This window comes from Cyprinodon tularosa, unplaced genomic scaffold (assembly GCF_016077235.1).
Source record: "Cyprinodon tularosa strain WSP-4 unplaced genomic scaffold, ASM1607723v1 ctg1028, whole genome shotgun sequence".
NCBI lineage: Eukaryota > Metazoa > Chordata > Actinopteri > Cyprinodontiformes > Cyprinodontidae > Cyprinodon > Cyprinodon tularosa.
Genome location: NW_024037814.1, coordinates 92,719 through 114,668, shown reverse-complemented (window position 1 = coordinate 114,668; position 21,950 = coordinate 92,719). Strand labels below are relative to the sequence as shown.

Genomic DNA, 21,950 nt, shown 5'->3' with positions numbered 1-21,950 from the left:
GATATAAAAACACATATTTAACATGTCAGTAGGTCCGGGTCAGCAGCCAGAACTAATCCGACCCATTCAGGTTCAGATCAAATAAAAAGAAAATCAATTAATGTATTGACAGAAGGTCCAGAAGGAGTCTGAGGAAATGCTCAGCTCTGATTGGCCAGTTTCAAACATGTGACCTTTTCTTTGATCTGCAGAATCCTGTTAGTGTGAAAAAAAAAAAATAACCAAGAAGGAAGGATGGTTGTTCTCAGGTTCATGGGTTTGGGAACGCTACATGGTTCTCCAGTTTGAACGGACCAAAGGGGTCCAGTCAGAGAGCAGCTCGGGGGGGAAGTTCAGCAGAATATCGTGAGAGGAACATCAGACATGAAGAACATTAGACATTATGAAGAACGTCAGAAATGATGAAGAACGTCAGAAATGATGAAGAACATCAGACATAAAGAACATTAGACATTATAAAGAACATTAGACATTATGAAGAATGTCAGAAATGATGAAGAACATCAGACATGAAGAACATTAGACATTATGAAGAACGTCAGACATTATGAAGAACGTCAGACATTATGAAGAACGTCAGACATTATGAAGAACGTCAGACATTATAAAGAACATTAGACATTATGAAGAACGTCAGAAATGATGAAGAACATCAGACATGAAGAACATTAGACATTATGAAGAACGTCAGACATTATGAAGAACGTCAGACATTATGAAGAACGTCAGACATTATGAAGAACGTCAGACATTATGAAGAACGTCAGAAATGATGAAGAACTTTAGAAATTATGAAGAACGTCAGACATTATGAAGACCATCAGACATTATGAAGAATGTCAGACATTATGAAGAACGTCAGACATTATGAAGACCATCAGACATTATGAAGAACGTCAGACATTAAAAAGAACATTAGACATTATGAAGAACGTCAGACATTATGAAGAATGTCAGACATTATGAAGAACGTCAGACATTATGAAGAACATTAGACATTATGAAGAATGTCAAACATTATGAAGAACGTCAGACATTATGAAGAACGTCAGACATTATGAAGAACGTCAGACATTATGAAGAACGTCAGACATTATGAAGAATGTCAGACATTATGAAGAACGTCAGAAATGATGAAGAACTTTAGAAATTATGAAGAACGTCAGACATTATGAAGACCATCAGACATTATGAAGAACGTCAGACATTATAAAGAACATTAGACATTATGAAGAACGTCAGACATTATAAAGAACATTAGACATTATGAAGAACGTCAGACATTATGAAGAATGTCAGACATTATGAAGAACGTCAGACATTATGAAGAATGTCAAACATTATGAAGAACGTCAGACATTATGAAGAACGTCAGACATTATGAAGAACGTCAGACATTATGAAGAACGTCACACATTATGAAGAACGTCAGACATTATGAAGAATGTCAGACATTATGAAGAACGTCAGACATTATGAAGAACGTCAGACATTATGAAGAACGTCAGACATTATGAAGAACGTCAGAAATGATAAAGAACATCAGACATTATGAAGAATGTCAGACATTATGAAGAATGTCAGACATTATGAAGAACGTCAGACATTATGAAGAACATTAGACATTATGAAGAATGTCAAACATTATGAAGAACGTCAGACATTATGAAGAACGTCAGACATTATGAAGAACGTCAGACATTATGAAGAACGTCAGACATTATGAAGAACGTCAGACATTATGAAGAACGTCAGAAATGATGAAGAACTTTAGAAATTATGAAGAACGTCAGACATTATGAAGACCATCAGACATTATGAAGAACTTTAGAAATTATGAAGAACGTCAGACATTATGAAGACCATCAGACATTATGAAGACCATCAGACATTAAAAAGAACATTAGACATTATGAAGAACGTCAGACATTATGAAGAACTTTAGAAATTATGAAGACCATCAGACATTATGAAGACCATCAGACATTATGAAGAACGTCAGACATTAAAAAGAACATTAGACATTATGAAGAACGTCAGACATTATGAAGAATGTCAGACATTATGAAGAACGTCAGACATTATGAAGAACATTAGACATTATGAAGAACATTAGAAATTATGAAGACCATCAGACATTATGAAGACCATCAGACATTATGAAGAACGTCAGACATTAAAAAGAACATTAGACATTATGAAGAACGTCAGACATTATGAAGAATGTCAGACATTATGAAGAACGTCAGACATTATGAAGAACATTAGACATTATGAAGAATGTCAAACATTATGAAGAACGTCAGACATTATGAAGAACGTCAGACATTATGAAGAACGTCAGACATTATGAAGAACGTCAGACATTATGAAGAATGTCAGACATTATGAAGAACGTCAGAAATGATGAAGAACTTTAGAAATTATGAAGAACGTCAGACATTATGAAGACCATCAGACATTATGAAGAACGTCAGACATTATAAAGAACATTAGACATTATGAAGAACGTCAGACATTATAAAGAACATTAGACATTATGAAGAACGTCAGACATTATGAAGAATGTCAGACATTATGAAGAACGTCAGACATTATGAAGAATGTCAAACATTATGAAGAACGTCAGACATTATGAAGAACGTCAGACATTATGAAGAACGTCAGACATTATGAAGAACGTCACACATTATGAAGAACGTCAGACATTATGAAGAATGTCAGACATTATGAAGAACGTCAGACATTATGAAGAACGTCAGACATTATGAAGAACGTCAGACATTATGAAGAACGTCAGAAATGATAAAGAACATCAGACATTATGAAGAATGTCAGACATTATGAAGAATGTCAGACATTATGAAGAACGTCAGACATTATGAAGAACATTAGACATTATGAAGAATGTCAAACATTATGAAGAACGTCAGACATTATGAAGAACGTCAGACATTATGAAGAACGTCAGACATTATGAAGAACGTCAGACATTATGAAGAACGTCAGACATTATGAAGAATGTCAGACATTATGAAGAACGTCAGACATTATGAAGAACGTCAGACATTATGAAGAACGTCAGAAATGATAAAGAACATCAGACATTATGAAGAATGTCAGACACTGAGGAGCAAATCATCAGATCCAGATAAATGAACAGGCCTGTTGGAAGCTCCTGGGTTAATGAACGTCTGGACATTTCTCTCTCTGATCTTCTCACGTTCCTTAAATCCATGGACCAAGAACTGGTTTTCTTAATGCTTCCAAACATGAAAACCACTGTGGAAGATCTAGGCTGGCGGATTAAAGCTCAAACATAGGGGGGGGGGGGGGGTGAAGGTTAGATATTCTGCGAGGTTCAGGGAACAGCCATCATTAAGTTACAGCTGGTGGTGTTTGGAGGAAGGTCAGAAGAACTTCCTTCTACCAGCTGCTCAGATGTTTCAGTTGGAACAGCTCCCACAAGTTTGATCAGTTCAGTTGCTCCAGCGGTTCTTCTCCTACTTGATCTGATAGAAGCTGGACATGGTGACGTAGGCCTCCTCCGGCTGCTTCAGTCCGTCAGGCTGAAGGTTCCCAGCCTGGTCTTCTTGCTGCGGGACGTTGACGGGGGACGTGCTGTCCCTCGGGAGGCTGTCCTCGCCATCCGAGGAGCTCCTGCTGAGGAGGGCTGAGATCTCCAGCTCCTCGGTGCTGATGCTGGTGGTGCTCCTGCAGTCGGAGCTCTGGGCTGAGCTGGACGGGGACCCACCAGCAGCAGCGGGACCAAGCGACGGCTCTGCCTCCTCAGAAGGGGCCTCCTCCTGCGGGTAGACCTTCAGGGAACTGAAGACCTCAGGGTTCAGGTTCAGCAGCAGGCCCTGGTGAAACATCAGGACATGGTTAGGTGTTCCATAGTTCTCTTCCTTGTGGAGGACCTGATGGTTCCAAGAACTCACTTTGTTGGGTTTGCAGATCTGAATCAGAGTCTGTTTGGGGTGCGGGACGCTTGGCCACATGTAGGTGAAGATTCTTAGGAGGAAACAAAGAAAATTAGTAAGAAAATTGATCCATAACATATGAGACAGAGAACCATGATGCCATACTTGTTCCTCCAGAAGATGATGATCAAGGACAGCAGCACCACGGAGCTGAAGCTCACTACCAGTATGTTCACGGTCGTCTGCCACTGCGGTTCTCCTAAAGGACAGAAGATCATCATCAGTTCCCCTTCAGACTTTGATCAAAACATCTGCTGGACGTTTGGACCAGTTATCTCACCAGGGATCTCGAAGGTGTACACCTCGCTCCATTCGCTCCAGGTTCCCTTCCACCCCCTATTAGGGATCGCTCGCACTCTCACCTCATACTCAGAGTTCTGGCGGAGGTGCTGCATGTCAATAGGCAGGAAGTTCTGGGACGAGATGTTTTGGGTCTGCAGAAAAGAATCCTCTGGAGTTCAGTCATCTACAAACATCTTCAAACTTTTCAACATTGTTCTGATTGAAGTGAAAATTGTGCGACAGTACAATGTTGCTGCCTTTAGTCCACAGGTTGAACTGGAAGAGCTGGTTTTCCAAAGTCAGGTAGTCATTGCTGTAGGGGATCTGCATGAAAACCACGGCCCGGCGGAGCTGCGGCTCAAGGGTCACATTCCAAACCTTCGGACTGAGTGGCTTCACTAAAACAAACAAAAACAACATCCAGATAGTTTATCTATCTTCCCCACCTCTAGTTCAGGTCCAACAATTTTAATTAACTTTATAGTAGCAGCAATTCAAAATGGCCCTTCCCAGTTAAAAGCCAGCTGAATGGCAACAAATCCCCTCCAACTTCCAGCCACCGGCCTTTTCCTGGGCATAGTTTTTAACTGTGACTCCCTCCTTTCACTGATTTACAGGGTCTGACCAGGAGATGATGCTTCTCTTTGGATCTTAATGTCCACAAATCATGACAGAAAGAATATTTTAGATGTTTAAAAGGGAATTGTAGGGGACTAGCCAAGGATCAGCCAGAGAGCCATGAAGGAACTACTACTGTATGTGACCGGCTAACTCTAAACTTTAGCAAACCTGGAGTGATAGATAAGAGATCCATGGGTTTAAGCTCTCCTATCAATTAAAATATGAGAACTTTCTAGAACTTTCTCTGTCTGCAGGTCTACTGGGATTTGAACATCTACAGATTAGAACATCTTGTTTATGAAACATCTCCAGGAAAGTAAGGTTGACTTGAGAAACAGGTCTTATTGGGTTGATCTCCTGCATCGTAAATTATAGTTTGATCAACGCTGATATTTCCAGTGGTGACACTAGTAATTAAAAAGCCCGACCTGATATTTCAAACATATTAAAACTTTCTTTTTGGTCAAAACTCTGAGAGAAAATTGTTATTTTATACTTGAACAAACACAACTTTCACGAAACCTAACAATCTGGTTTCAAAACCCGTCACGCTATGGAGTCGGCACTGCTGAGGGTTTTTAATGACCTTCTTTAAACTTCTGCTCACTGTGGTATTTTAATGTTGGATCTAACTGCTGCCAACTCGACTCGCCTGGAGAGCTTGGTGGGCATCTGTTCTGTTGCTCTGGAGCGGTTCCTGTCATTAGTAGCGCCTCTTTCATGTGGCGTACCTCAAGGCCCCATACTCGCCCCTTTCTCTTTTCTCTCTCTTCACTTCCTCTAGACACATTTCTTTGTAATATGGTGATGACTTTCATTTCTATGCCAATGATAGTCAGATTTATTTTCAACTGAAACAGGAAAGCATGATTCTAGCACTTGCTTTCTGAAATGAAAGCACGGAGTTGGTTGAAGTTTTTCCCGTTTTTTTTTGGCAAAATCAGTGTTTATTTATTGGACCAGGCGATTAATAGCTGATTAATAGATTAATAGATAATCCCCCCCCGGGCAATCAATGATGTCTAGAAGATACAGCCCTTAAATTACATATAACCTTCTGTAAATTAAGTTTTAAGTTGAAAAAGAAAGTTAACAAGTCAAGAAAAAAAAAAGTTAATTGAAAAGTTAAAAAATAAAGTTCAAAAGTTAATAAGCCTACTTAAAAATTATATTTAGGTTTATAAAATAAAAAAGTAAGTGCCAGTATCAGCATTAATGCCTCTGGGTTTATGTTGTACCTAAAAAAATGTGTTTCTTTCACTCTCGGAGTGTTTTTCATGAATTTCTTATAGAAGCACTTTTGTTATTTTTCTTAATATATTTGGGCAAGTTCTTGTTATTACATTGAAATTCATTTTTGCCATCATAATATCCATATTTTTTTTAATTGCTAAAAAGGTCTTCTCCTGGATTCCAATAACACTATTGGCACTGAGTAGCCTATAAAGGATGAACTAACACAATGGAACGTATCACTTCTCTATCTCCGTATTGCTTTCTAGTAGATTTCTAAATTGATTTTAAAGTTCTTTTATTCGTTTTAAAGTGTTTACATGGTCTTTCCCTCAGCGTCTGTCCAACCTGATGTTAATGTCTGCTCCCTGACGCTCCCACATGTCAGCAGATCAGTTATTGCTGGTTTTTCTGAAACCAAGGAGGAAGTTGCAAAGCGAGCGAAAGTTTTCAGTCGCTGTAAATCAGACAGGCTGTGACTCATTCACTGTTTTTAAATATCCTTCTTTAAGAATGACTTTATTTTATTTTTACCATTATTGTCGGCGTACAGCCCTTTGGTCAATGGTGTTGTTTTTAAAGTGCTTTATAAATAAAGTTGTGTTGGAGGTCGGTCCTTAGGTCTTCAGGTTCAAAGAGCTTTTTCTGCTTTTAGAACGGCTAAATAAAACTCCTTTAGAGCAGATTATGCTACCTATCTTTGTCTCATAGGATGCCTTAGAATTCTTTGCCAAAAGGTTTTTGATTTTTTTTTTTTTTACATTTTGAAATACATAAAAAAATACAGAGAACTGAATGATAGATTTTCCTCTACAAGATCTTGATGTCTGAGAAATTAATTTCAATTTCCAACCTCCGGACTAAATAAAGAATTTCTGCCAAAGCTTTTAGGAGCCCCTGAGCCACAAAACTCTGCTCTATTTAATTATTTTATCTCTTCTGACCTGCTTCTCTGTCCCACAGCATGATTCTGCCACCACCATGGCTGACCTGGTGGAGATGCTGCATTCAGGGCCAACAGAGCGTTTTGTATTATATTTAAAGGTATCGGAGTGAAGGGGTTTTTATAGATTCCAATGTGTTGGTCTGAGACAGAAAGTCCAAAAAAGAGCCTAAAGTCTGTGAGGCAGCATGAGCTCCATCACCTGCCACCATGGGGGCCTCTGGGTTATATTTACCTATATCCCGCAGTTTGACTATGGCTGAAACCGTGCCCCCTCCCTTCCTCTTCACGGTCACGTTCACAGACGAAGTGGGAAGCAGTTGTTGTGATGTCACCGTGTCTCCTTTAGCATGGAAGCAACGCCACTTTTTGCCATACCCATAAACTTCTAGGCTGAACAGAGGAGAGAAGTTTGTCAACAGCTGAAGCCAGAAGCTGCAGGTAGGTGTTCACCTGGAGCTGAGATGTTTACCATACGCTCATCTTATGGATGCTTTCTGCCTCCGGTTCCTCGTCTTCCTCATCGCTGCTGCGCCTCAGTAGCTGGCAGGTCAGACTGTTGTTTGTGATGCTGATGTGGGAGACGCAGCTGAGCTGAAGTTCTGTGAGAAAACAGGTTTGATCACGTTGAAGAACAGATGCAGCAGATCTGGGATCAAATAAAGTCCCGATTCATAAATTATACGTTTAGATTTCATTTTCACAGATTAGCTCTTTGATCCACATTTTACTCATCTTTGCCCTCAGATATTTAAACCTGTGGGTGTTTATAAGCAACCCAGCAACTTCCTGTGGCTTCAGCTTCTCAGATCATCATGTTCTAGATTAATTGAAAGCAGAATTTTTTACAACATTTTGTAACCTTCTAGAGTTTGAATTATATTATTGATAATAATAATTATTATTATTAATACTACACTGCAAAAAATGTAAATCTAAGTAAGTCAATTTTTCATAAAACAAGTGCATTTCTTCTTGAATTAGGCAGGTAAGTAAGACTCTTGGCCAATGGAATTAGACAATTTATATTTAAAATAAGAAAAAAAAGACTATAGTCTCTTACTTCAAGCGCAAAATATCTAATTTATCTTTTTTTAAGGGTAAAAATGTTCATTCCATTGGCAGATCATCTTATTTTCCTACTCAAATTTAAGGGTAAATACACTTGTTTAAAGACATTTTTACTAATTTTCAGAACGTTTTTGCAGTGTACACACTGATTACACTGGAAAAAAGTCATTTTTTTTCTTAAAATAAGTGCATTTGTTCTTGGATTGAGGAGGTAAAAGAGACATTTTGCAAATTTAACAAGACTATTTACACTTAAAATAAGAAAACACAATTGCATCGTCTTATTTCAAGTGCATATTATCTAATTAACTTACTTTAAGAGTAAAAATACTAATTCCATTGGCAAGCCATCTCATTTACCTACTGAAATTAAGGATTAATACACTTAATTTAAGGAATTTTTCCTTATTGCTAGATCGTTTTTCTAGTGTAAAAGCAAATATTACTAAGTAAGTACGAGTAAGTACGTTTTTTGTGTATTTCCACTTGATTTGAGAACTTAAGTAAGACGATTTATTATTAAAACAAGATTATTTACATTTAAAAAAGGCAAAATAAAACTTCATTATCAAACACTGAAATGTATTTATCTTATTTTAAAAACTTAAATAATCATCACATCTCATTTATCTGCTGAAAATAAAGTAAAAATGCTTGTTTTAAGGCATTATTTACTGATTTTAAGACATGCCTTTGCATTGTAGTAGTATTACACTTGAAAAAACGATCTAGAAATAAGTAAAACATTATAAAATTAAGTGTATTTACCCTTAATTTGAGTAGGTAAATGAGTAATTTTACTCTTAAAATAAGATAATTAGATAATATGCACTTGAAATAAGACAATGCAATTGTGTTTTCTTATTTTAAGTGTAAATTGTCTTGTTCCATTGGCAATATGTCTCTTTTACCTGCTCAATTCAAGAACAAATGCACTTATTTTAAGAAACAATAACTTATCTAGATTTAGATTTTTTGCAGTGTATTAGTTAATATTATTGCCGCATCATTTCTCTCTGCTTCTGATCAAACATTCAGCCTCTGAAGGATCCAACCTGTTCATCATCCTTCTAACATTAGCTTGATCCGGCGGCACCAAGTTTGCAGCCTCTTCCTACCTTTATTGTCAGTTATTGTCATGGGCGGTTCTAGACAGGGGCCAATGGGGGCCAGTGCCCCTGTAGATCAAGTCCTGGCCCCTGTTATGGCCCCTGTACTGAAGACATAATACTCAAAGAAATTCTAATGACGATATGGGCTGATATGGGCTTTACAAATTCTGTTTTATTAACTGTTTAAAACATAGCATAAGTGGTATTGAGGTAGGATTCCAGTTTTTTTTTATCTGCTAAATGTTTTTTTTTTTCCAAAACAAATGTAAAAAAAAAAAAAATGTTCTACTTTTTACAGCTAATTTTAACAGTTTTTCTTAAATTCTAATTCAAATTTTATAGAAAACTGTAATTTCAACTTAAATTAAGTAAAAAAAAAAAAGTAAAATTCCTAAATTCTGAATATATATTGACCTATTAAGACATTTAGAATTTTAATGAAACCTAACTGAAAAGAAATTTTATTCCATGCAGCTATCTTAATTTATTTGAATCCCTTGGCCTGTTTTTTGTTTTTTTTCATTCTTTTCTGTGCCCCCATGAAAACACGCTGGCCCCTACTGGCCCCCCTGGTACATTTGGTCTAGATCCGCCACTGGTTATTGTCACAAGTACAGAGCAACACTAGAAAAAATCGACATCTAGATAAGTCATTTTTTCTTAAAATAAGTGCATTTGTTCTTGGATGATCGAACGGGTAAAAGAGACATTTTGCCAATGGACCGAGATAATTTAGACTTATAATAAGAAAACAAAATTGGTTTGTCTTATTTCAAGTACATAATATCTAATTATCTTATTTTAAGAGTAAAAATACTAATTCCGTTGGCAAACTACCTCATTTACCTACTCAAATCAAAGGTAAAAACACTTAATTTAAGAAATTTTTACTTATTTCTAGATTGTTTTTCCAGTGAACTAAATGAACTCTGCTTTTAACCCATCCCCTTGCACTGGAAAAACAATCTAAAAAACAAGTAAAATTTTCTTAAATTAAATGTATTTACCCTTAATTTGAGTAGATAAATGAGATAGGATAGTTTGCCAATAGAATGACTATTTTTACTCCTTTATCTGCTGAAAATAAAGGCAAAATACTTGTTTTAAGGTATTATTTACTGATTTTAAGACATGCCTTTGCATTGTAGTAGTATTACACTGCAAAAACGATCTAGAAATAAGTAAAAAAATTCTTAAATTAAGTGTATTCACCCTTAATTTGAGTAGGTAAATGAGTAATTTTACTCTTAAAAAAAGATAATTAGGTAATATGCACTTTATATAACACCATGCAATTGTGTTTTCTTATTTTTAATGTAATTTTTCTTGTTCCATTGGCAAAATGTCTCTTTTACCTCCTCAATCCAAGAAAAAATGCACTTATTTTAAGAAACAATGACTTAGTAAGATTTAAATTTTTCCAGTGTGGGGAGCAGTGGGCTGCCATTATGCAGCGACCGGGGAGCAGAATTCATTTCTTTCTTCATCTAAATTGTTGAAATTTAATTCAAATGAAATAAAAATCCAGTTCTGATCCTTTTATCAAGCTGCAGCCTAAAAGGAGAGTTTAGTCTGTGTTGGGCTGTAATATGAAAGTTCTGGTTTTATGGGTCGATGCCCCCTGTGGCTGCAGCGCCGCGGCTCATTGGTTGTGGTCTGATGTGTTGATTCCTCCTACGCTGTTTTCTTTCTGACGGCTCGACTCTGCAGCACAGCCTTTATGTCTGAACTGAAGGATTCAGAAACGCGTCTGGAACCAAAGCGTCTAAATCCCTGAAGGTTTGGTCCTGCAGCTGGCAGCTCTGCTCATGTCGGCCACCGCTCTCTGGATGGACGTTCTGACTCAGGTTTGAAGCAGAAATGTTGGGCATCAGCACAGAACAACACGTCGCTGAGAGGAAACGGTGATATCATCTCTACAGGAACAAAGCTCCTGACTGAAGCAGGACCTTTCACACCCCCAAGAGCGCGACTCGAGGTGACACCCGATAAAATCTCAACAAAAACCCCTTTGAACATCATTTCATCAGCAGCCTGAAGCTGCTGCTGTGTTACTTTTCTCCACAGGAGGATCTAAACTCATCAGGTCCTTCTAATTATATCAGATCAGCAGCATTATTGTTTGATTTCTCAGTAGTTTAGATAAAAAGGATTCAGCCCAGCTGCGGTTCAGGCGCCCTCACCTATGTCTGAGTCTCCGTCTCCACTCTGAGCTTGACTCCCACAGGCCTGCAGCAGCAGCAGCAGCAGCACGGTGGCCCTCCAGCCTGGCAGCATCTTCTCAGCAGATCTCCATCCAGCTGCAGACAAACTCACCTGTTCTCTGCTCGCTCACAACTAAGCTGCTGCAACAGCTGAGAGCTGCTGTTTTCAGAGGAGGAGGAGGTGGAGGGGGAGGAGTGGCCGCCCTGCAGAGGAAGCAGGGAGGTGTTGTTGGGTTCACTGAGGTTTTTTTTTTTGCTCACAGGATGTTTGTGGATCTGAAAACATCTCGATAAGCAGAAAGAAGACAAATCGGACGGCAGATTATAGCTTTTGTTTCTGAGATGTTTTAAAGCAGCATCAGTCAGAGTCAGGCGACAGGCTGCTGCAGCTCTGATCATCAGCAGCTGGTGGATCATCAGGGGAAGTTCTGTTTGCTGCAGGTAGAAACCAGAAGCTGCTTCTGGTTGTGCAGCTCTTGTTTGGCTGAAACCAGAAACACTGAGGAAGCGAAGCTCAAACATTACAGCTTTCTGCGGATAAATTTAACACGGCTACCAAAGCTTTCTGCTGTCTGTTCACGTATCTGTAATTTAACTTCCTCCTTTCACAAAACACACGTTACACCAGAAGCTGGGTCCTTCTTTAATGACTGCAGCAGGTGTTTGAAAAGACAAGGCCAAGTCAGAGAGACATCAGCTGCTGGTTCTGCCCATCGCCCTGGGAAACGTCATCAGGTCAAACATCTGAACATGGAGGACAGCATCCCGTCCAGGATGGGACGTCCCGGCAGATTCAGAGCAGGAAGAACAGAGGAAGGATCAGAAACCACAAAAAACTCCAACTATCACCAGGCTTCAATTAAAGGAAAAATCTGCTTACATTCAGAATCTAAACTTCTGAAAGTTCTTTAAATGTGAAACTATTCAACATATTCTCATTATCAGTTCGTATGAAATCCTACGAAAAGTTATGCACAGTATTTCGTACGTTTTGGACGTTTTTCCTCGAAAAAACAGATCAGTGCACATGCGCACTAGGTTGCTTGCTGTTTTGTATCTTAGGGTTAGGGTTAATTGTATGTTAAATTCTATGTTATTGAATGGTGCGTAAGATGTGCATGCTCAAGGATATCTTGTCTCGAGGCAAGACGTAAAAATACGACGAAATACGACGAAAAAAACATCCAAAACGTACGAAATTATGGTGCATAACTGATAATGAGAATACACTGAATGATTCCATCCTGTTCAATAAATGATCAGTGTTTTTAATTCAGAGTAATTTTCATGTGAATGTGCTTTACTGGAGGCATCCATGTTTGTCAAAGAACACTACTGCCACCTACTGGTTAGTGACGTCACGGTGCGGTATCGGCTGTTGATCAAGTCCCAGTGCTGTATCTGGTGTTTGTCACAACGCGCTATTATCCAAGTCATCTTGAAAACATTCTTCTTCCAAATGTTGGCTACATATTACGGGTTTTTTCTCTGGCCAGAAGTTCGATGGCAAATCCTCCCTCTTCAAGTTGGCGATCCAACGACCAACCCGTCCGTGGAGGATCAGGAATCAGAAAGGTGGAATAACTCTTTATTTCCACTTTTACCCGATGTATTCCAGCATCCAGCTGCCATGCACGTGGGCATTGTCAGTTTCACTATAGCTCTGGTGAATTTCAATGGTGAAGTCCTCTGGAAATCTTCAATAATTGTTGTTGATTGCAGATGTGTCTAGTAGTTCCCATTGATTTAGCTTGGAAAGCGGGGAGAATGGCGCTAGGCTTACCGTGCCGTGACGTCACTGCTGGAAGATGGCAGGAGGGAGGGGTTACTATATTTGGGCAAAGATGGCCGCTCCCAGACTCAGTGATCACAACGAAAATTAGTTTTTGTTTTTTGCTGATTAACGCTAAAATCAGTAAATCACAGCAAATGTATTAGTTTTAGGTATAAATAATGATCCATTGATTATTCCTTGGGAATTGGTCCCACCTTACCTGATCAGATCAGAAGACCCAGAGAAAACAAAGAGTAGATGGTTGTCGGTTCAAATCTCTTTATTATTCTGTCATAAATACTGATTTGGATTCACACTGCAAAAAATCTAAATCTAGATAAGTCATTGTTTCTTAAAATAAGTGCATTTGTTCTTGAATTGAGGAGGTAAAAGAGACATTTTGCCAATTGAACAAGACAATTTACACATAAATAAGAAAACACAATTGCATTGTCTTATTTCAAGTGCATATTATCTAATTATCTTATTTTAAGAGTAAAATTACTCATTCGATTGGCAAACTACCTCACTTACCTACTGAAATTAAGGGTGAATACACTTAATTTAAGAATTTTTTACTTATTTCTAGATTGTTTTTGCAGTGCAGAACCTAAACGAGTCCCACAGCAGGCAGTCTGGGAGCGCAGCATATGTGAAGATGAAGATGAAGACGATCCCAGTGGCTTCCGGAATCGGTGATCGGGACGAAAATTATTCTTTTTTATTTATTGATTAACGCTACACTGGAAAAAATCCAAATCTAGATAAAAAAAATTTTCTTAAAATAATTTTAATAAGAAAACACAATTGCATTGTCTTATTTAAGTGTATATTATCTAATAATCTTATTTTAAGAGTAGAAATACTCATCCTATTGGCAAACTATCTAACTTACCAAATCAAATTAAGGGTAAATACACTTAATTTAGGAAATTTTAACTTATTTTCTAGATTGTTTTTCCAGAGTAAATTCATGAAATCACTGCAAATGTATTGATTTTAGGTATAGATAATGACCCATTGATCATTCTTTGCAGACCAGATCCTTCTTTAACAGGTTAAAGGTCATGACCCTGAAGCAGTCAGGTGGTTTGAAAAGGTTAAAAGTTTCCTCTAAAACAAAACAGGTATGTATGAAGAACGAGACTTCTGCGACAAAGTCCTCCAGACGAAGTAAAGAAGATCGACCATGATGGACAGAAACATGTTTGGAGCAAAACAGCAGATCAGCATAAAACAGCAGTAGAGCACAGTGGTGGAAGGGTGATGATGTGTGGTTGTTTTTGATTCCCCAGGTGCACCATGACCTCCTCTAAAATGTTCCAGAACCAACCATCTAACACCCAAAGAGGCAGAACTGTGATGGTAGAAACTGAGCCCAGAAGGTTCAACTTAAAGTTTATTCTGATTAGATTTAGTTTGTTGTGCCTCAGACATAAAAAGACTTTCAGATAGATGTGAATTCACACCAAGAATAGCAGAAATCCTCCTGCGGTCCCTGATGTGATAAAATAACTGAGACCACACTGTTGTATTTAAAGAAAACTTTATCTTCTACAACCATCTGCGAGCAGAACCATGCTGAGTCTGTGAGCGCAGGAACCGGGCTCCGAGTCTAACCCTAAAACCACTTCCTGTCTGCTCAAGTGATCTGGTTTGTCTTCTGAAATGAGGCCAGCGTGTACACACTGATCTTATTTACTACCAGCCACAAATATATCGTGTCAGCCGGCGAAAACAGGGCGTCAGACACCTGCTGCATGGTCACATGACCTCTGAGCACCTGCCGATGAAGCCTGTGGCTTCTTCTTCTCTCTGACAGCTTGGAACTCCATCTTCCCGCTGGACGCTGTCCCTCTGGGTTTAGGAGGAGAACCTTTATGTTTCTGTCTCCGTCTGTCGCCTCTTCACCATCAGCTTTTCTCCACTCCGCATGTTGTTTCACGTCAGCCTGCGGCCTCGGCGTGGTTAGCTCTGTTTCCTCTGCTCAGCCCCTGTAACAGCACATAAACGCTCTTAGTGCTTCATGGGGTGCAGCAGGGCATGCTGGGAGAGAAATGCTGCAACAGCAGCTTTGTGCAGGAGCTGCAAGAAGACCAAAGGTGGAGGTGAGCAGAGTTTGATGCTGGATGTTGTTCTGTGGTGGTTTCAGCTCATTCTTTTCAACTCAGTTTATTTCTATAGCGTCAAATTCACAACACGTTATCTCAAGGTTCACCAGATCATACAGTTAGATTGGTTCAACGTTTTCTATCTAAGGAAAACCAGCTGATTGCATCGACTCATTGACTCTTCAGCAATCCCTCACACTAAGCGTGCTTGTAGCGACAGTGGAGAGGAAAAACTCCCTTTGAACAGGAAGAAACCTGGGGAGTGGCGACCTAGTGGTTAGGGCGTAGAGCTTGGATTCCTGAGGTTATGTGTTCGAGCCCCACTCCCACAGACTGCAACTCTGGGTCTCTGAGCAAGACCCTTAACCCCCAATTGCCTCCAGGAGGTTAATTTCTCCAATGTGAGATTAATAAAGTTTAATTATTATTATTATTATTGCATCTCCAGCAATACCAGAACCAGGCTCAGTGGAGACAGAAGCAGACATAGAAAAAATAACATAGATACAAAAGGCAACTGTCAACCAGCTCCACAGGCGGCCCCGTCCAGGAAACACACAGCCAGGCAGACGAGCTCCGAGCCAGCTCCCATGTCAGAGGATGAAGAGAGCACATCCAGTTAGTCACAGTCAGAGAAACAGGACTACACTGGAAAACAGGCCAAGCTCCAACATCTAGAAACAAAGGTGTTGATGGCAGCAGCACAGCTGATATTTCTCTCCAGGATGGAGTCACAGCCAAACAGGAACAGACCAGATGAAGCTACTATGAGAAAAAGCAGAGAGAGCAGAACGTTAGAGATTGAACTAACAGATTCTGCAGAGTGGGAGAATAGAGATAGAATGAAGCAGAATGATGAAAAAGGGTCCCTATGTCCTCCAGCAGTCTAAGCCTATAGCAGCATAACTATAGAGATAGCTCAGGATAACCTGAGCCACTCTAACACTCCTAACACCGTGACTCCAGTGTATGTCCAGCTCCTCTATTCTCCAGCAGCAAGTTCTGCTCCTCAGTCTGTTTTTTTCCTCACCTTTCTTTCTCTATATTTTAGCTTTTTTACCAAATCATACAGTTTTATAGCAGCAGCCAATCAGAATAAATGCTTACAGGTAAGTTACCTTAATATGAATCAGATGAAGCCATAAAGTTTGCAGCATGGAGTGAAAACAGAAGAAAAATATTAAAAGAGTTTATTTCTGGCCCATATGTAATGATCTGGACCAAACTGCCACACGTAATCAGTATTTTTCCCTCTTAAGTGAAAAACCAGGCCTAATTTATTTCATGTGACGAACCTGCAGCTGCTTCCAGGAGCTTAAGTCATGTTTGTAGGTTAGATGACTTTCCACCTGCTTCATGGCACCGTTTCCTCACAGAACAACCCAAAGAAAAAGGGGTTAGAGATAAGCCATAAATGGGTCCCATATGGGCCGCGGTTATTATTAGCATCATGAATTCATGATCTGTGATCATATTAGAGCAGCTGGAGCTTCAGAACAATCAGAAAACAATAAAAAATGTTCTAATGAGACTAATTTCTGCAAAAATCTACCAGAGCAGGTAGGAAATCTAAAAATATGGAAACATTGAAAATTAGAGCGTGTTCTCATATTTATGGCACGTTTCCGAGAAATTTGAATAATTTGACTCAAAGTCCCATCAACCTTAAAGGAAAAGTCGCTCATATTCAGAATTCAAACTTCTGAAAGTTCTTTAAATCTGAAATGATTCCATCCTGTTCAATAAATGATCCGTGTTTTTAATTCAGAGTAATTTTCATGTGAATGTGCTTTACTGGATGCATCCATGTTTGTCAAAGAACACTACTGCCACCTACTGGTCTGTGACGTCACGGTGCGGTATCGGCTGTTGATCAAGTCCCAGTGCTGTATCTGGTGTTTGTCACAACGCGCTATTATCCAAGTCATCTTGAAAACATTCTTCTTCCAAATGTTGGCTACATATTACGGGTTTTTTCTCTGGCCGGAAGTTCGATGGCAAATCCTCCCTCTTCAAGTTGGCGATCCAACGACCAACCCGTCCGTGGAGGATCAGGAATCAGAAAGGTGGAATAACTCTTTTTTTTCACTTTTACCCGATGTATTCCAGCATCCAGCTGCCATGCACGTGGGCATTGTCAGTTTCACTATAGCTCTGGTGAATTTCAATGGTGAAGTCCTCTGGAAATCTTCAATAATTGTTGTTGATTGCAGATGTGTCTAGTAGTTCCCATTGATTTAGCTTGGAAAGCGGGGAGAATGGCGCTAGGCTAACCGCACCGTGACGTCACTGCTGGAAGATGGCAGGAGGGAGGGGCTACTATATTTGGGCAAAAATGGCCGCTCCCAGACTCAGTGATCGCAACGAAAATTATTGTTTTTTTTTTACTGATTAACGCTCAATTCATTAAATCACCACAAACGTATTAGTTTTTGGTATAAATAATGATCCATCGATTATTTCTTGCTCACCGGAGGCAGAACCCCTCGACCCAAATCTGATATTTATCGGGAATCGGTCCCACCTTACCTGATCGGATCAGAAGAACCAGGGAAAACAAGAGTAGATGGTTGTCGGTTCAAATCTCTTTATTATTATTCTGTCATTAATACTGATTTGGTTTCAGAACCTATACGAGTCCCACGGCGGCCAGTCTGGGAGCGCAGCATATGTGATAGAAACTATTATGGGATGGAGATCCAGAACTGGAGATAAAGACGATCCCAGTGGCTTCCGGAATGGGTGATCGTGATGAAAATTATTTCGAATTTTAATGCTAAATTCATGAAACAACTGCAAATGTATTAATTTTAGGTACAGATAATGACCCATTGCTCATTCTCTGCTGACTGGACTCTCCTTTAACAGGTTAAAGGTCATGACCCTGAACCAGTCAGGCGGTTTGTCACTGCAAAAGTTTTAGTTTTAGGTATAAATAATGATCCATTGATAACTGGCAGGCTGCTTATTTGATCCCCGGCTTTCAAACACCTTTGGTAAAACTCTTCACCTTCACTGCCTATTGATGGTCAGAGGGCCTGGCGGCCTTTATGTGCGGCCGCTTGCTTCTCTCAGCGCGCCCCATGGCAGCTGTGGCTACAATGTAGCTCACCACCATCAGTGTGCTAATTACTGAAGGTAGCTCTAGATTCCTCTGACTGAAAAGATGCTACATAAATGGGTAATTCTCTCTTTTACAGCACAGCAATAACCATTTAATAACAAGGTAATAACATAGTAAGTTACGCTTTATTACTAGATAACAAGTAACACTTTATGGAGAATTTTGGTAAGTGCTTTGCTTCAAGTTTTAGGCAGACAAGGTAAAGTCAGACTTTAAAATTTCAAACAGTTATTACCAGGTAACTCATTCATTTCACTGACAGCAGTAAATCAATGTGCTATCATCTAGTGAAATGCAGTCTATTACTTGCAGGGCTGGATGTTAACCATCGCCCGATCGCCCGGGGAAAGTAGTTTTTATTGTCGGGAGAGTACAAAGTGCAATGATCGCAATAAAAAATTATTTATCACTCAAAATTACTTTAAAATCACCGACATTCGCTGAAAACGACCCACAAGCGTTGCCGGCGCCATCTTTGTTGTTTTGTACACATTCTCGCACGATTTTAAAAAGCCACGTCATTTTTCCGCTAGATGGTGTGATTCAGCTCTTGGGGATAGAATTCCGTAGAGCAGCAGCTGGATGATGAATTTAATCTATACTATAATACACGCTAGATTAAAAATGATTAATCAGGGATTAGGAAAATAATAATAATAATTGTATGCGCACGGTGTAAATATTTCCATCATATGGCAGTCTTCTGTACAGTGGTCATACATTAAAAAATGTTTGGAGTGTTGCATTTAAATGTTATAGAGCTAAACTGTCACGTCTTGGTTGGTGATTGTGGACCCAAATGCAGAGGCAGGGAGGCAGAGGTGAGTTCTTGCAGATTTAATCAAAGGAAACAGTTTAACAAAGGCAGGAATCCAAAAATCCAACTAAAAATGTAAAGCAAACCAGAACCATGAAGACATCAGGGGAAACCAAACACAACACTAGAAAAACGATCTAGAAAAAAGTAAAATTTTCTTAAATTAAATGTATTTACCCTTAATTTCAGTAGGTAAATGAGGTCGTTTGCCAATAGAATGACTATTTTTACTCCTAAAATAAGATAATTAGATAATATGCACTTGATATAAGACCATGCAATTGTGTTTTCTTATTTTTAAATGTAAATTGTCTTGTTCCATTGGCAAAATGTCTCTTTTACCTCCTCAAACCAAGAAAAAATGCACTTATTTTAAGAAAAAATGACTTAGTAAGATTTTTTTCCAGTGAAGGAGTCAGGGAGAGATGAGGTATGAAGAAAACAACATGAGAATGTCATGATCTGGCCTGTTTGCTCTCTCTTAATTAGTCATTCCTTTCACCTGTCGTCTTTCCCTCCCTGCCTCATTATAGTTTATTCCTCTCACCTGTTTCCTCTGGTTTATATTCAGTTCAGCCTGAGCATTCAGGGCCAGATCATTGCTTGTCTTTCTGTTAGTCTTTCTGTTCAATTTTTATTTGGTTCATGTCCTGGATCCTAGCAGCCAGTGGAAAGAGGGTTTTAGTTTTTGTCTCGTCTCCTGATCGTCCACTGTTCCTCCCCTGCTGAGTCCTCTGGGTTTTTGGCTCATTATGTGGGGAGGTTCAGTTTTTATCAAAGTAAGCCTGGCTCCAGGGAGGAGACCAGTTTAAAGTCCTGCTTCAAGTTCCGGTTCCTACGTCCTGTCTCGGCTACCATCTTCCACTGAGCCTGCCTGTCTGCACCTGATCCTGTCTGCTCCTGTGCGTGACCAACTGGTCATGCTTCTGGTCCCAGTAAGACTCTGAACCCTCCTGGGAGCCTGTGGATGCCTGGAAGTCTGGATCCTGCCACCTGTTCCTGTTGCTGTCTGTTCTGGATCCCTCACCAGGACCGGCTTCCAGCATGACCTCTGGGACTGCAGCACTGGGGACACTCGTGGTCCGGACTGTTAAACCAGGTAAGTGACCAACCCAGATAATCATATATTAGTTTATCGTGGTCACTTACCTGTGTTTCCTCCCCTAGAGTGTCGGAGATTGAGCGGTGACCCGCCCCCCCGCCTGCAGTGTCCGCGAGCCACAGCTCCGCTTTCGTTTTTGTTTTATTTAATAAACGTTTGAACTTTCCTACCGACTGTCTCTCCTTGAATACTGGGTCCATCTGTTCCCGTTTCCTGACAGAGAAGCTAGCAACGACAAGGAACCAACAAGGAGTGACAGCAGAGGGAGAATATATGTAGCTGACTGAGACAAAGGCAGGGCTAACGAGCTGATAAGGAGCAGGTGTGAGAGGAGACAACGAGGGAGCAAAGGGGAAAGGAACACACACACAAGAGGGCAACAGAGGAAAACAGAAAAACCTGAGAACTAACATAAATCTAGAAACTACAATAAGATAGGAATTAAACCAATAAAACAAGGAGCAAAGTAAACCATGACATAACCAAAACCATGACATAAACATGTTAAATTGGTTAATAAAAATCACCAAAAATCCTTAACGTCAACCCCTGACTTGGCATATAAAAGAAAACCAAACCTACAGCTAGCCAACCTTCCTAACTAAACTCTTATTAATATGTAACTTAAGTTCAGTTTTATAAAGCTTTAGTTACCTGATTATAACTAATGATTTATTTATTATTTATTGCATGCACTGCAAAAACAATCTAGAAATAAGTAAAAATTTCTTAAATTAAGTGTCACCCTTAATTTGAGTAGGTAAATGAGATAGTTTGCCAATAGAATGAGTAATTTTACTTTTAAAATAAGATAATTAGATAATATGCACTTGAAATAAGACAATGAAATAGTGTTTTCTTATATTAAGCGTAAATTGTCTTGTTCCATTGGCAAAATGTTTCTTTTACCTCCTCAATTCAAGAACAAATGCACCTATTTTAGAAAAAATGACTTATAAAGATTTAGATTTTCTGTAGTGTGCAGGTAGTTACTTTAAAATTATATACTTTAATTTTTGGGTAATTACCAAATAAAGTTGTTCTTGTTACCAAGTAATATATGCTATGTTATTAACATGTTATTAAATTGTTATTGGTTACTGTAGAATAAAGCTTTACCCATAAAAACATCCGTTCTTTTTTATTCTCTGTTCTTCTTTGGCATTTATGCAAATGAATTTTATTTTTCTTTTACTTCTACTGTTCAGCACTGTAAAAAAACTGTAAAAAATTAAATAAGCAGTCTGTCCTCATTAAGGTAAATTTATATATTTCTTATTCTTATTTACTGCTGTGTAATTCCTCTGATTTAACCGTAATTTTTTAAAGCAAAAAATTGGTTTTTAAATTTGAGAAGATTTTTCAGTGACGAATGAAGGTAGAAAAATCTCGGAGTTGCCATGGAAACGGGTCAGGACGCCCGGGCTGGTTCCGGGCTACCGTAGAACCCTGCCTGTTCTGTGAAGCGCGCCTGCAGCTCGTTCTGACTGCGGTTCCTGCTGAAGAGAGTCAGTGGGAGGAACGGGGCCGCTGGCTGAGAGGTTGGCGGGGCGACGAGATCTTAAATGCACGT

At 39.2% G+C, this 21,950-nt stretch overlaps 1 protein-coding gene across 1 annotated transcript; it reads right to left on the bottom strand.

The window, feature by feature from the left end:
• Positions 1–2,431: 2,431 nt before the first annotated feature.
• On the bottom strand, positions 2,432–11,579 carry il7r (interleukin 7 receptor). The gene is made up of 8 exons (XM_038280540.1): positions 11,429–11,579; positions 7,535–7,664; positions 7,298–7,455; positions 4,512–4,663; positions 4,264–4,417; positions 4,089–4,182; positions 3,942–4,014; positions 2,432–3,863 (listed from the first exon to the last, which is right to left on the bottom strand). The coding sequence occupies exons 1-8, from the start codon at positions 11,520–11,522 to the stop codon at positions 3,504–3,506; spliced, it is 1,215 nt and encodes a 404-aa protein (XP_038136468.1). The 5' UTR covers positions 11,523–11,579; the 3' UTR covers positions 2,432–3,503.
• Positions 11,580–21,950: the final 10,371 nt, after the last annotated feature.

What these genes read in the sequence shown, in the direction of transcription:
- il7r (XM_038280540.1), bottom strand. Translation starts at nt 11,522, where the DNA reads ATGCTGCCAGGCTGGAGGGCCACCGTGCTGCTGCTGCTGCTGCTGCAG. An exon ending in ATCCATAAGATGAGCGTATG is followed by an intron (nt 7,456 to 7,534) that starts GTAAACATCTCA and finishes TCCTCTGTTCAG; the next exon opens with CCTAGAAGTTTATGGGTATG. An exon ending in AGTCAAACTGCGGGATATAG is followed by an intron (nt 4,664 to 7,297) that starts GTAAATATAACC and finishes TGTTTGTTTTAG; the next exon opens with TGAAGCCACTCAGTCCGAAG.